Source organism: Chlamydomonas reinhardtii, chromosome 7 (genome assembly GCF_000002595.2).
Source record: "Chlamydomonas reinhardtii strain CC-503 cw92 mt+ chromosome 7, whole genome shotgun sequence".
Lineage (NCBI taxonomy): Eukaryota > Viridiplantae > Chlorophyta > Chlorophyceae > Chlamydomonadales > Chlamydomonadaceae > Chlamydomonas > Chlamydomonas reinhardtii.
Genome location: NC_057010.1, coordinates 5,055,888 through 5,068,350, shown reverse-complemented (window position 1 = coordinate 5,068,350; position 12,463 = coordinate 5,055,888). Strand labels below are relative to the sequence as shown.

The 12,463-nt window shown below is 66.9% G+C and overlaps 1 protein-coding gene across 1 annotated transcript; it reads right to left on the bottom strand.

Moving 5' to 3' along the window:
* Window positions 1-2,217: 2,217 nt before the first annotated feature.
* On the bottom strand, window positions 2,218-12,445 carry CHLRE_07g347550v5 (uncharacterized protein). Its single transcript, XM_043064493.1, has 9 exons — window positions 12,142-12,445; window positions 9,001-12,028; window positions 8,432-8,731; window positions 8,021-8,288; window positions 7,570-7,735; window positions 7,092-7,255; window positions 6,519-6,922; window positions 5,247-6,223; window positions 2,218-5,019 (listed from the first exon to the last, which is right to left on the bottom strand). Exons 2-9 carry the CDS (start codon window positions 11,872-11,874, stop codon window positions 3,078-3,080), a joined length of 7,095 nt encoding a protein of 2,364 aa, XP_042923061.1. The 5' UTR covers window positions 11,875-12,028; window positions 12,142-12,445; the 3' UTR covers window positions 2,218-3,077.
* Between the last annotated feature and the right edge of the window lie 18 nt (window positions 12,446-12,463).

Genomic DNA, 12,463 nt, shown 5'->3' with positions numbered 1-12,463 from the left:
GTTGTAAGGCAGGTTGGTAAAGTCCCGTAGGGTGCAGCTGGTTCCCAAACCCTAGCAGATGGCAAACAATTTGCAACGGCAGGGCAGGAGTGCGCGGCTGGGCGAACACCGGATTTACTGTACCGACGAAGTGCTGGCTGGCTGGAAGTTTGCTGATGCGCATTCCTCACGCTCCGGGTGCTTCCTCACGCTCCACGACATTGGTATTCAGAGCCAGTTTGAAGGTTTGTGAGGGAGTCGGCATCCGTACTAGATGCCTAGGGTTGTGCCGACTGTTAGGATGATAATTTAAAGTAGAATAATTCTCATTTAGTCTACCCCTATTTTGTAGAAGACCTTCCGGGCCCCGGTTAGAATGCCATGATTAGAAACATGGACCTGATTGGATCTGACCAGGAGGAAATGTGCCAAAACACACACGTTTGGGACCCAATCTTCACAAAACTCATCGAGCACGATGGCCGGACCTGCTGATACGCCAGAGGTCCCAAAGGAAGGCCCCGAGGCCCCGAGGAGGCACCTAAGGAAGGCCCCGAGTAGCCCGGACAGCTCAAAACTGAAAAGCCCACCCACAACCTTTGCCACTGGGTGTGGTGCACCTAGCGTTGGCTGCACCTGACTAGCATAACAGTAAGCCCAGTAAGGGTGGGTTGCAGTGTGGTGGGGCATGGGAGCCCCACATGAGCTGAGTTCGACCTGCTTGGCGCACCTCACCGTCACACCAGTCAATGCAAACGCCTGGGTTACGTGCAGCCAGTACACTGCCAACGTTTCAGGGCCCAGCTCCCCCCAGGTTAAAAGTTGGGGACCTCGTTCTCATGCTCATCCTAAACATCTCAATTACTTATAGGGAGATATAACATTAGAACAAATTTCATTCTCAAGGCAGGAACAACCCTATAGATGCCAGTTGCTTCAGCGGATGTTTAGAACCCCAGAGTGGTTGACACTTAAACTCACTTATTCGTGTCAGTTGATGTAACCGCTGTAGGCGCAGACAGAAGCCTCACAAGCAACTCAGATAGCTCCAGAGCCATGTCCTGCACGGTCACCCGGCGTAACGTCCCAGCGTCAGACAGTAGCCCTGCCGGCACTCACCAGTCGTACGTGCCACGAGACCCAGACGCCTCGTGTTGTTGACCCAGACTTGGCACAACAATTGGCGACCTTGTCTGGCCCGTTCATGTTGTCCTGGTGGAGGGAAAACAATGCAGCCCTGGGGAAGGCTGCGGCAGCCAAACTGAGGTATGAGGCGATATAGTGGCCGTGCAGGGTGTGTAGACAGGAACGGATGCGTTCATGACTGGTTGGCAGACAAATGACGGACGGGAGGCGCAGAATGGGGAAGGGGCACTTGCCACAGGACCGGCTGGCCACAAGAGCATAAGACACGAGCCCGGAACCGCCCCCACGACCGCCCCCATGACCGCCCAGGTACTGTCACGTGATAGCGGGTGACTCAGCGTGGCGCGTGCCGCGGGGGTTTCAGACCGTGTGTCAATGTGTCACTAGGGTTGTGTCGAATTGTGTGCCGCGTTGCGTGTCCGTCAGGCGAACGGACCGCCCTGCGTCCCGGCTTCCTGTGAGGCATCTTAGCGTATCCTGCCCAGTGTGGTAACGGGCATGCATTGTCTTTAGTTGCTAAGACGTGCGGGCCGGAGAACGGCACCTGGGTTCGTAGATGACGTGAGGTGTTAGACGGAGTGAGGCCGTGGGGCCGCTGAGACGGCCTTTATCAGTGCGCGCAGACTCAAAACACGCTATGTGAGTTTGAGCTCTCAAGCCTACTGCTAGTGAGCGATTTCTGAACTATCACATCAACAACCAGACACCAACAGCGTGGCGTCTAAGCCGCTGAGTGTAACACAACTGTGAGCGAAAGCGTCAACGCCAGCTCCATCTTCAACTAAGCTGTTTGTCAACCGATTCAGGAGCAAGGGATCGTGTTGGACTCAGCTCAGATCAGCCCGGGCACGTGGGACACACGCCAGCACACGGGAGACGGGACAACGCAGCAGAGAACTGAGGCCAGTGGTTACGAGAATTACGAGAGGGGTTGCGTACTGTGCTACCCTGCTCTCCAAAAGCTGCCGTGTGCTGCTGTGCGTGCGGCGCAGTAGCTCACAAACGGGTCAAAGGCTGTGTAAATGTGCCGCTCAGCTGCTGCTCACGACAATAATGGTGAATACCATATGTGATGCCACGTAACTCGCGTTGCAGATCACTGGAATAACATGCGAGAATGGCCCTAGTACCGTTGGGGCATGTCGCACCCGTGGAGGGCACTGTAACACACGCACACGCACGCACGCAGGCACGCACGCACGCACGCACGCACCCACCCACACCCACCCACCCACAACACACACACACACACACACACACACACACACACACACACACACACACACACACACACACACACACACACACACACACAGGCAGTAGTGGAAGCATGTGTGTGTACGGCCTTGACTTACTGTATGTCAGCTCTAAGAGACGCTCGCTTAGTCTCGTTTCCGTGGAAGGGAACCCATAATCCCATATCGTGCTTCTGCAGCTCTGCATGTGGCGTGTGATCCCATGGTTGTTTGACACGAGCGGCGCCATTCAGTACCGTACATTTACAGAGTCCATGAAGAGCACTTTGCTACGAACTGGGGCACGCCACATGTGCGCGCGTGTACCCGTTGAAATGCGAGTACAAGCAAGAGCAGAGGGTGGTGAGAAGCATAGTCCCGCGTGTTCCCGAAATGGTGCACTGTACGGCAACAAGGCAACGGCCTATGACAGTTCTGCCCTGTCGCCCAACTGCAACCATGAAGAAAAACCCCAACCTGAGGAAGCGACTGTGTCACACTGTCTCTTGCCATGGTCCTGCCAAGAAGCGCGCCCTTACCGGCACATCCGGCTGAAATAGGTGGATGAATGGACATTGCGCGTTCCCACGCTTCGCCACCCGCTTACAACACCCGCACGCAAACGTTTTCAACCACAGCCCAACCCGCCTCACACGCGCCCAAGCCTCACCCTCCACACCCGCCTAGCCCTGGCCCGCCATCCTCCTCCCGCCACCTTCACACGCCCGCAGACCCGAACGTGGCCAGCCGCTGCAGCGTGGCCAGCTGCCCCGGCTCCAGCTGCAGCCCCGCATATCCCGACAGGTACTGCTGCGCCTGTACACGCCGCACACGGCCAGCCATGCGCGCCGCGCCGGCGCGGCTGCGCGCGTCGACGTTGGCGAGCGCCGCCAGCGCCGCCAGCCGGTCGAGCGCGTTGTGCACATCGCCCACCACGGCGCAGCCCTCGCGCGCGCCGCCGCCGCATACGTCCACCACCACTCCGTGCAGGCCCAGCAGCAGCCCCGGCGCTGGGTGCGGCGGCGGCCGCGGCGGTGGCGGCGCCGCCGCCGCAGGGCGGCCGCGGGAAAAGGCGGCGTGGCGGCCGACGGCGGCGGTAGTGGCGGCCGCAAGCTCCGCGGCGCAGAGCTGCGTCACCGCGCCCGCCGGCTCGCCTGACCCCAGGCCGGCGGCCTCCTCCTCTGCAGCCGCCACCGCCAGCAGCGGCCCAGGCAGCTCGTCTGTGGGGCAGACCGAGTGCGCCAGCGACCAGCACTGCGCCGCCTCCGCCTCCGCCTCCGCGTCACCCAGCAATAGCGCTTCGGCGCCGTCAGCTTCCGCAACGTCCAAATCCAGATCCAGCTGCGCCGCGGCCGCCGCCGCGGCGGCGGCGGTGGCTGTGGCGGCGGCGCTGCCCCAGTGCTCTGGTGCGGGCGGATCCAAGCCGACGGCGGAGCTGACGGCGACGGGGCGGAAGGCGTTGGCGGCGGCCTGGTGGCGGGCGGGTACGGCACCTGACACACCGGCGAACGTGTCACGTGGCAGCGCCATCAGATCCAGATCCGACAGCAGCCCGTACAGATCGGCCAGGGCCAACTGCGTACGGCACGCCTCAACCGCCGCCGTCGCAGAAGCTGCAACTGCAGGCGCTGCCGTGCTGGCGCCCGTGAATGCGGACCGCATCGCGGTGGCGACCGCGGGCCGCGGCCGCAGCGGCGCCGGGGGCACCGGCGCCGCGACCGCCAGGGAAACCGCCGACGGCGCAGCCGAGGCACCTGCGCCAGCGGCAACCCTTGCCGCCGCTCCGACAGCGCAATCGCTCGCCGCCACCTCCGCAGCGCTCGGCTCGGCAGGCTCCAGCATCGTGCCAGCCGCGACGTCGGCAGGCGGCAGCGCGCCGTCTGCAGCCATCAAGGACCCGCCAGTCGCAGGGGCAGCCGCCGCTGCCGCCGCCGCTGCCGCCGCCGCTGCCGCCGCCACTCCCTTGGCTGGCGAGCGAAGCCTGAGCTTGAGGGTCAAGCGACTGCGCTTGGCGGGCGTGGGGGCTGCTTCGGGCTCCGCCTCGGCGACAAGCCCATGCGAGTCCCCAGCGCCTGCAGCGGCGTCACCCCCCGTGCATCCCAGCGCCGCCGCGTCGTGGTCACCCGCCACCGCGGCCTCTTCGTCGGTGGCGCGGGGGCGTTTGCAGACTGCCTGCTCCCGCGGCTGCTCTTGCAAAACAGCGGCGTCGGCGGCCGCGGCAGCGTTCCCTGCTGCCGCTGTTTGCTGCTCTGGCGCCTGCGGTGCGCTCAGGTCCGCCTGCTCGCCACCTGCTGCAACACCGCCCTCATTAATAACGCACTGCATGACCGCGTGTTGCGCCTCCTGCATCCCCGGCTCCTGCTTTCCTGCCTGCTCCTGGTCCTGTTCCTGACCCTGCTCAGCCTCCTGCGGCGGCGGCGGCGGAGCTGTGCCGGCTCCTAGCTGCTCCTGCATCTCCTGCTCATCCACGGCCGCTTCTTCCTGCGCCTGCTCCTCCTCTTGCTCGCCGACCTCGTCCTCCTCATCGAGACCGGTGCCGGTGCCGGTGGCGTCATCGGCATCCTGCGTCGCGTGCTGTCGGCCGCTGGCAGCAGAGCTGGCCCGCGCACGGCGCAGCGCCGCAGCACGCGCGGCACGCGCAACCGTCAACTGTACCCACCTGCGGCAGTGTTACAACACACCAGCTGATTTAGAGGTGGTGTTTGCGGGCTAAACACGAACGATTCTGTGCGGTTTGCATGTGTTGCAGTCCCAAAAGCGCGCATCGCGAATTCCTGCAATTGGCTCAGCATTCCTCTGGGCGCCGCTCCCAACTGGATGCCATCCCATGCAAACAAAGCAAGCAGGTCTAGCAACTACGTGCAGCCCCTCCTCCTGACAACTCACTTCACGGAAAGCTCGAGGACGCGGGCCTCGCAGCAAGCCTCCTCATACGCTTCCCACTGCTTCCGCCGCCCCGCCGCCGCGCCAGCCGCCCCGAACTCCTCCACGGCTGCCCCCTCGCCCGACCCCGCATCGCCAGGTGCCTCGCCCGTGGCCTCCACCTCCGCCGCCGCTACCGCTGCTGCCGCCACAGCCGCCGGCAGCTGCCAAGACGACACGCGCAATGGCAACAGCTCGTGTAGTGCCAAGCCACAGCTCCGATCCGTTGTGTCAGCAAGATCCCCGAGGGCACCGCCAGCAGCCGCCACAACCGCCGCCGGCCCGCACCCAACCAGCGCGGCGGCGGCGCCGTCCAAAGCAGCCTGCGCCGCATCCACTGCCGCCATTGCGCTGCAGGAGCGACGGAGGTAGCGCAAACCGCAGCCGCTGGGGTCACTGCCGCCGTCCCCGGCACCGCCGTGCGCCCGCGCTGCTGCCACCGCCGCGTGCGGCGCTCCTGTCGACGACACGCCGCCACGGCCCCGAGCCTTGAGCGACCCTGCCCAGAACTGCGCGGCCTGCAACGCCTTGCGAAGGTCACCCTGACACCCTCGCACCAGCATCAGCAGTCCCGGCAGTAGCGGCTGCGGCGGCGTGCCGCCACTGCTGCTGCTGCTGCTACTGCCGGGGTGAGGCTCAACGAGCTCCACGTCGGACGCCGCCCCATCGTCGTCCACCGTGCTGCCGCCGCCGCTGAGATCCACCACCTCGGCCGCTACCTGGCCGCCCGCCGCCTTGGCAGTAGCAGCGCCCTTGGCAGCAACAACGCTTTTGGCAGTAGCAGCTGCCGCAGCAGTAGCCGCGGCGGCGGCGGCGCACGTCATGGCCACGGTGCGCAGCAGCACCGGCTCGGCCGGGGCGTGGAAGTGCAGCTCGGTGACGGCCAGGTCGGACAGCGCCGCCGGCAGACGCCCGCCGCCGGCCGTCAGCAGGATGGGCCGCTGCGCGCGGGAGAGGGAGGAGGGGGAGTATGCTGACCACGGTCAGGCAGGTCGCAGGACATTAGGAGCTGTGCCAGAAGCCTGACGGCGTGCACAGTACACGGGAGCGTGAGTCGGTTCCCGGACTACATGTCTGCTTTTTGGTTGTTCGCTTTGTTGCCCATGTCGCTTTCATGGCCATGCATCACTCAAGTGCTCTAACAGCAAAACGTTTCATGCACTCAATGTTGATCAAAGGAAAACGCGGAGCACACGTCTGTAGCACAGCTGTTGTGTACGGTACTACGCGCCGCACCTTGGCTCCGGCGATGATGCTTGCCAGTGCGCCAAAGAAGCCCTTGTCCTCCTCCGCCAGCACGTGCGCCTCATCAAACAGCATTAGCGTCATCATGGAGCTAGGCAGCGCGCCGGAGGTGGTGTGTGTGGAGGTGGCGGTGGTTGCAGTGGTGGTGGCGCCTGCCGGCGCTGCAGCGGGCTGCGGTGGTTGCGAAGACTGGGGAGGCGGCTGCGGCGCTGAAGCCGGGGCTGGAGCCAGCGGCGGCTTCTTAAAACCGAACATGCGTGCCGCCGCCGCAGCGGCCGAGGCCGGCGCTGCCGCGCCGGCGGCGGTGGTGCCGGCGGCGGGTGCGCCGCCGCGGCCGCCGCGCTTCCGCTTGCCCGGCGACGGCGAACCCGAGCCGGAGTCGTCCGAGTCCGTGACTGCGTAAAACGACCGGACGCGAGACGTAGGACACAGCGCAGGGTTACGGACCAAGTGACTTAACATCATCCAAGCCTTTATCTATATCATGGATACCTGGTTTGCAACGTATGACATAACGCCGGTAATCTGTACGTGTACGTGCGACGCCGGAGAGGAGGGACTCACCGGTTGAGCGCCGCCCACCCCGCCGCCCGCCACCGCCGCGGCCGCCGCGGCGGCCGCTTGCCGCGGCGGCGGCGCCGCCACCGCGCCCTCCCGCGCCCACTACGTCACCAGCCGCAGCAGCATCGGCGCCAGCCACGGCCTTGCCAGCCATCGCTGTCAACCGCCTGTCGACACGACATGAAGAATCTACTGTTCATTGAAATGCAAAGCGCGACAGCAGCGGCCCTTGGGTTTGCTCTCATTGCAGCCGCAGCACCCACAGCGCCCCACGCCCTGCACCAATCTTCATATAGTCACCCTGGTCATCCCAAACACACACACACACACACACACACACACACACACACACACACACACACACACACGAGTCCCCGCTCCCCATACACACACACCGCCGCCTCTGCCTGTGCTTTGCTATTTTGACTTGGTTGGGTTTGGTTCGGGCTGGTATTTACAGCCCTCCCCCCACCCCCCGCACCTTGTCTTTGCTGCCTCGCCCACCAGCCGCAGCAGCTGCGCTCCGCCGCGGTCCGCCCCCGGGTTCACCTCGAGCACCCGGAACCCCAGCTCCGCCGCCAGCGCGTAGGCGGCCGCCGACTTGCCCACGCCGGGCGGGCCGCGCAGCAGCATTGCGGTGGGCAGGCCTGTGTGTGGGGGTGGCGGCGGGCACCGTGCGGGAGGGGCACAAGTGGCGAGCGTGATGGCGTGAGAAAGGGGGGCCGCAGGTACCGTAAATTCAGATCGGGGCACGATACGGTATCGGGGCGCAGGTACGCAAACGAAAAAGGACGGTACCAGTATTGATGGCGAAGGTTTGCAGCGCAAGCGCAAACGCCAATGTATTCAGCAGAAGCACACAGATCTCAATGCGCCTCCTACGAGTCCTGCCCCACACAAAGCCAACCATGCTGCCTCCCCACCCGACACACCTTTGTACGTGGCCGCGCCCGCGCCGCCGCTGCCGCCGCCCGCCACATCCGATGCATCGCTGTCGTACCCGTCATCGCTGTAGCCCGTGGTGAAGTCCGAGTCGTCATCTGAGGCGCCGTAGCTGCGGCCGCGCCGCCCCCCGCCGCCGCCGCCACCGCCCCTGCCGCTCTGCTGCTGCCGGCCCTGTTGCTGTTTGCGCTCTGCTCGGCTGCCTTCCGCCTTGATGACATCGCGCCACTGCGCCAGCCACTCGCGCAGCCGGCCCATCTACGTTGGGCGGCCAGCGTAGAAGCTTTACATGGGCACCACCTTCAGCAACATCAGCCTACCGTTCTGGTATGGCAGAAACAGCGAGACCCCTTTGTCCCACATGCCACCTGGGCACATTGGCCTACCATCAGCACTCTCACCTGTGCCGCATTGCCGCACATCTCCGCTGCGCTCAGCGGCTGCTGCGCCGCACACCACAGCTGGTCCGCACCGCCGCCGCCGCCGCCGCCGCCAGCCGGGCCCAGACCCTGCGGCAGCACACCTGCCGCTGCCGCTGCCGCCTCTGCCGGCTGCGCCGCGGCAGCCGCCACTGCTCCTCCTGTCGCTGCCGCTCCTGCTGTTGCTGCTGTGGAGCCGGCGCCCTCCATGCGGCGGCGGCGGCGCGCCAGCTCACTGGCCAGCTGATGCAGCAGGTCCTCGCGACTGGGCAGGTCCAGCAGCTGCGAAGGGAGCAGGGGCAAGGGGTGGCGCAGGAGGGGATGGCGTGAGGGGATGGAGGGGATGGTCGGGCAGGAGGGGATGGAGGGGATGGAGGGGCAGGAGGGTTGGGCAGCAGTAGGACACAGCATAATCGGATATACAATTGCGAAACATGAGTCACATCACCCAAGAGGTACCGTGTGCAGTTCACAGACGACCGCGTGTTACCGTACAGGTATGGCAGTCTATCATTGCCAAGCGCCGACACTCGCCACGCATTACAACGCACCTGCATATCTGTGTCCGCGCCGCCTGCCGCCGCCGCCTGCTGCTGCCGCTCGCTCGCCTCCAGATACACCGCAAGCTCACCCACCAGCGCCGCCGCCAGCCCGCTCGGCGCCGCCGCAGCTGCTACAGCCTGCACCGCTGGCGACATCGCCTCCAAGCCGGCAGCAGCGGCAGCGGCAGCAGCCATGCTCAGCTTTGGCATCGCGGCTGCGGCATCGCGGCCAGGGCGCGCATCCAGGCCCGTCCTTTCAAGTCCAAACCCGGCACGCTGACGCTGTGCCTTCTGGGTCGTTGCCAGCACCAGCGTAATGGCGGCATCGGCATCCTCAGTCTTTGCAGCATCCAATGGCGACGACGACGCGCCGCCTGTGGCGGCGGCGAACCGCGCCCTTGCCGCGGCTTCGCCCTCCGGCCCCAGCATCGGCATCACCAACCGCGACACCCCAGCCGGGCCGCCCGCGCCCTCCGCCGTCGCCGTCGCCGCCGCCCCAGCGGCCGCAGCCGCATCACCGCCGGCTGCGCTCCCCGCGGCCTCTACAGCAGCAGCAGCAATGGGCACCTGGGCCTGCAGCTGCAACACGTGCACAGGCGCCACGGCTAGCCCCAGACCACGGCCACCGCCGAGCGCCGCACGCTTCACCGCGCCGCCGGCCTCGCCGCCCGCCGGCGGCTCAGCCCGCTTGCGTGCCCTGAAGAAAGGATTCACTGCCGCACCCTCGGCCGCTGGCTTGGCCTTTGGCGAGCCCGACAGATCGATGCTGTCAGGAGCGCTGCCGCCGGCTTCAGCGGCAGCTGGCGCGGCGGCGGTGGCCCGACGGCGCTCCTCCCGCTCGCGTTCGCGCTCCTGCTGCTTGGCCCTCTCCACCTCCTCTTCTGCCAGCCGCGCCGCCTCCCCTTCCTGGCGTGCCGCCTCCGCCGCCTGCTCCCGCGCCGCTGCCTCGGCCGCCTGCCGCTCCTTCTGCCGCCGCCGGCGTTCCGCAACGGAAAGAAACATTTCATTGACGGGCCCCGCTCCTGCCCCGGGCCCTGCTCCTGCAGCAGCCTGCGTCGGCTGCGCGGCCGCAGCCCCGCCGTTGCCAGCCCCGGCGTCAGCCCCCGCCGGCACATTCTCCTTGGCCTTGTCAGCATGCTGCGCCCGGGGTGCGGGCGCGGCAGCGGACTTCAGGCAGGCGCCAGCTGCTGCAGCCGCTTGCTGAGATGCGGCCCCTGCCGTGCCGTCCTCCTGCTTGCCGCGTAGCGGCACCGCAGCCGGCGCGCCACCAGCCTCCGCCTTTCCCCACTGCTCCAGCACCCGCGCATCAGCTGCTGCGGCCATGTCGGCGGCAGCCGCGGCGCTGCCCCGCCGCGGCCGGCCGGCCCGCCCCGGCCCCGCCGCTGCCCCGCCGCGGCCGCCGCGCTGCGGACTGCTGGGCGCAGACTGCGAGCCGCCCCGCCCCCGGCCGCGGCCTCGCCCCTGCGCCCCGGCGCCGCCACGAGCCGCGCCCGAGGGCCTGAAATCCGAGCCCGCTGAGCCCTCGCTGTCGCTCGCGCTTTCTATGGGGTCATCGCTAAGCACAGCCTCGTCGCCGTCTGACAGCGCGCCGGAAGCGCGCGTCCCGCGCCCGCGCCCGCCCCTGCCGCGGCCACCACGGCCGCCCCGTGCACCGCGGCCCCGCTCCGAGCCCGCAGCCAGGGCGGCCCTGCCGCCGCCACGCCCACTTGCGCCGGCTGAGTCCCGGCCCCGGCCCCGGCCGGCGCGCCCCGGCGAGCCCGCCGCCTTTGGTTCCCCAGCCGCAGCAAGTGCAGCAGTAGCAGCAAGATCAACAGCAGCTGGCGCAGCTGCAGCAACCTCGGCGGCATCGGGCTCCGAAGCTGAGCCTGTCACCGCCGAGCCCGGCGCCGCCGCCAGGGGTGCTGGGGCGGCAGCAGGCGCGGGAGCAGGAGGAGCAGGAGCAGGAGCAGGAGGAGGCTGTGGGGGTTTGGCGCCGGGCAGCAGCGCCTGTTTGCGAGGCCGCTGCTGTGCGGCCGGCTGAGGCCGCGGCGCAGCAGCCGGAGCTGCTACAGCCGGCGCCCCAGCAGCCGCTGCAGCGGCGGCGGCTGTAGCAGCGCCGATCACAGCAACAGTTGCCGCATCGCCGCTGTTGGTCAGGTCGATTGCAACCGGAGTGCCTGACGCAACCTCGGCTCCGCCAGTTGCCGCCACTCCATTCTGCCCTCCCGCCGCCGGCAATGGCACCCCGCTGTCGTCCGCGCCTCTTGCCCCTGCCGCCGCCACGTCTCCTGCCACCCCCGCGACGACCTGGCCTGAGCCCACGCCAGACTCGGACCCGACTGCAGCGCCCTCCCCAACCGGGTCCGGCACGACCGCCACCACTGCCGGCTGCTGCGGCAGTGGCTGCTGTGGGGGCTGCTGCTCGGGTTGCTGTGGCTGCTGTTCCTGCTGGGGTGGGGTCAACGCCGGGAAGTCCTTCACGACTGCGCGGCGCACCTGAGGCGCAAAGAAGTTGAGCTTGGCCTGGACCGACCGCTTGGCCGGCGGCGCGGCGGCGGCGGCGGGCGGTGCCTGGACTTCAGCCTCAGCTGCAGGCGCTGCGGTCTGGGGCGCCGCGGTCTCGTCAGCAATGGCGGCTGCGCCAGGGACAGCGCCAGCACTGGCTTTGTCAGGGGCGCCGCCAGCGCCCGAGCCGACACCCTTGCCTCCTGCGGCGGCGACGGAGCCCGGGCCGGCCTTTGGCTTTGCCTGCTTTTGGCGACTGGGCTTCGCTGCCGCCGCTGGTGCTGCCGCTGGTTGCACCTCACCCGGTGCTCGGGAGGCACCGGCAGTCTGCTGCCCCTCGGCGCCTTGCTCAGGGGGAGTCATGGCGACCGCCGGGCATGGCTCTGGGGTGGCTGCCATGGTGTCACGTCCAGCGGTGCCACCTGGCAGCGTGCTGGCGTCCGGCTGGGCCGCTTTTGGCGCGGGCTTGGCGACGAGACGCAACCGGGACTGCCGTGCAGCCGGTGCGGTCTCCCGCGCAGCCGGTGCTGTATCCGCTGCGTTGGCATCCTCCCTGGTGTAACAGACAGCCAGTGCATAGGTTCTAAGTTCAGCTTATCGGCCAGACACACGCCGCGAACTGAAGCGCCGCGTTGCCCATGGCCAGACATGCCTGCCACGACGCACCTGTCTCGAGGCGCCAAGGCAGTGTCCCGAGGTCGGGCCGCCTCCTTCTGTGGCGTGTCCTCAATGTCTGAGTCAAGCGCAAGGCCGCGCATTGTGTCTCAAGCAGCTGCGCAAACAACAAAGCTGTCGGGGACTGCAACTCCCTCGCCCAGTATGTATTGAGGCTACATAACGATTTAACTCGCACTCATCCGTTTAGAGAACCCGAGGTGTGACTCGCGCCCTCCAAGGACCCCGGTCCCGCCAAGTTTAAAAACTGTGCCCCGCTAGACAGCCCTGTCAAGCAGACGCCTTGACAAGTATTCCCAGCAACATATGATAC

Coding starts and splice junctions, on each gene's coding strand:
- CHLRE_07g347550v5 (XM_043064493.1), bottom strand. CDS start 11,874: ATGGCAGCCACCCCAGAGCCATGCCCGGCGGTCGCCATGACTCCCCCT. Junction 8,732..9,000: donor GCGCGGACACAGATATGCAG/GTGCGTTGTAAT, acceptor CTCCCTTCGCAG/CTGCTGGACCTGCCCAGTCG. Junction 5,020..5,246: donor GTCCTCGAGCTTTCCGTGAA/GTGAGTTGTCAG, acceptor ACACTGCCGCAG/GTGGGTACAGTTGACGGTTG.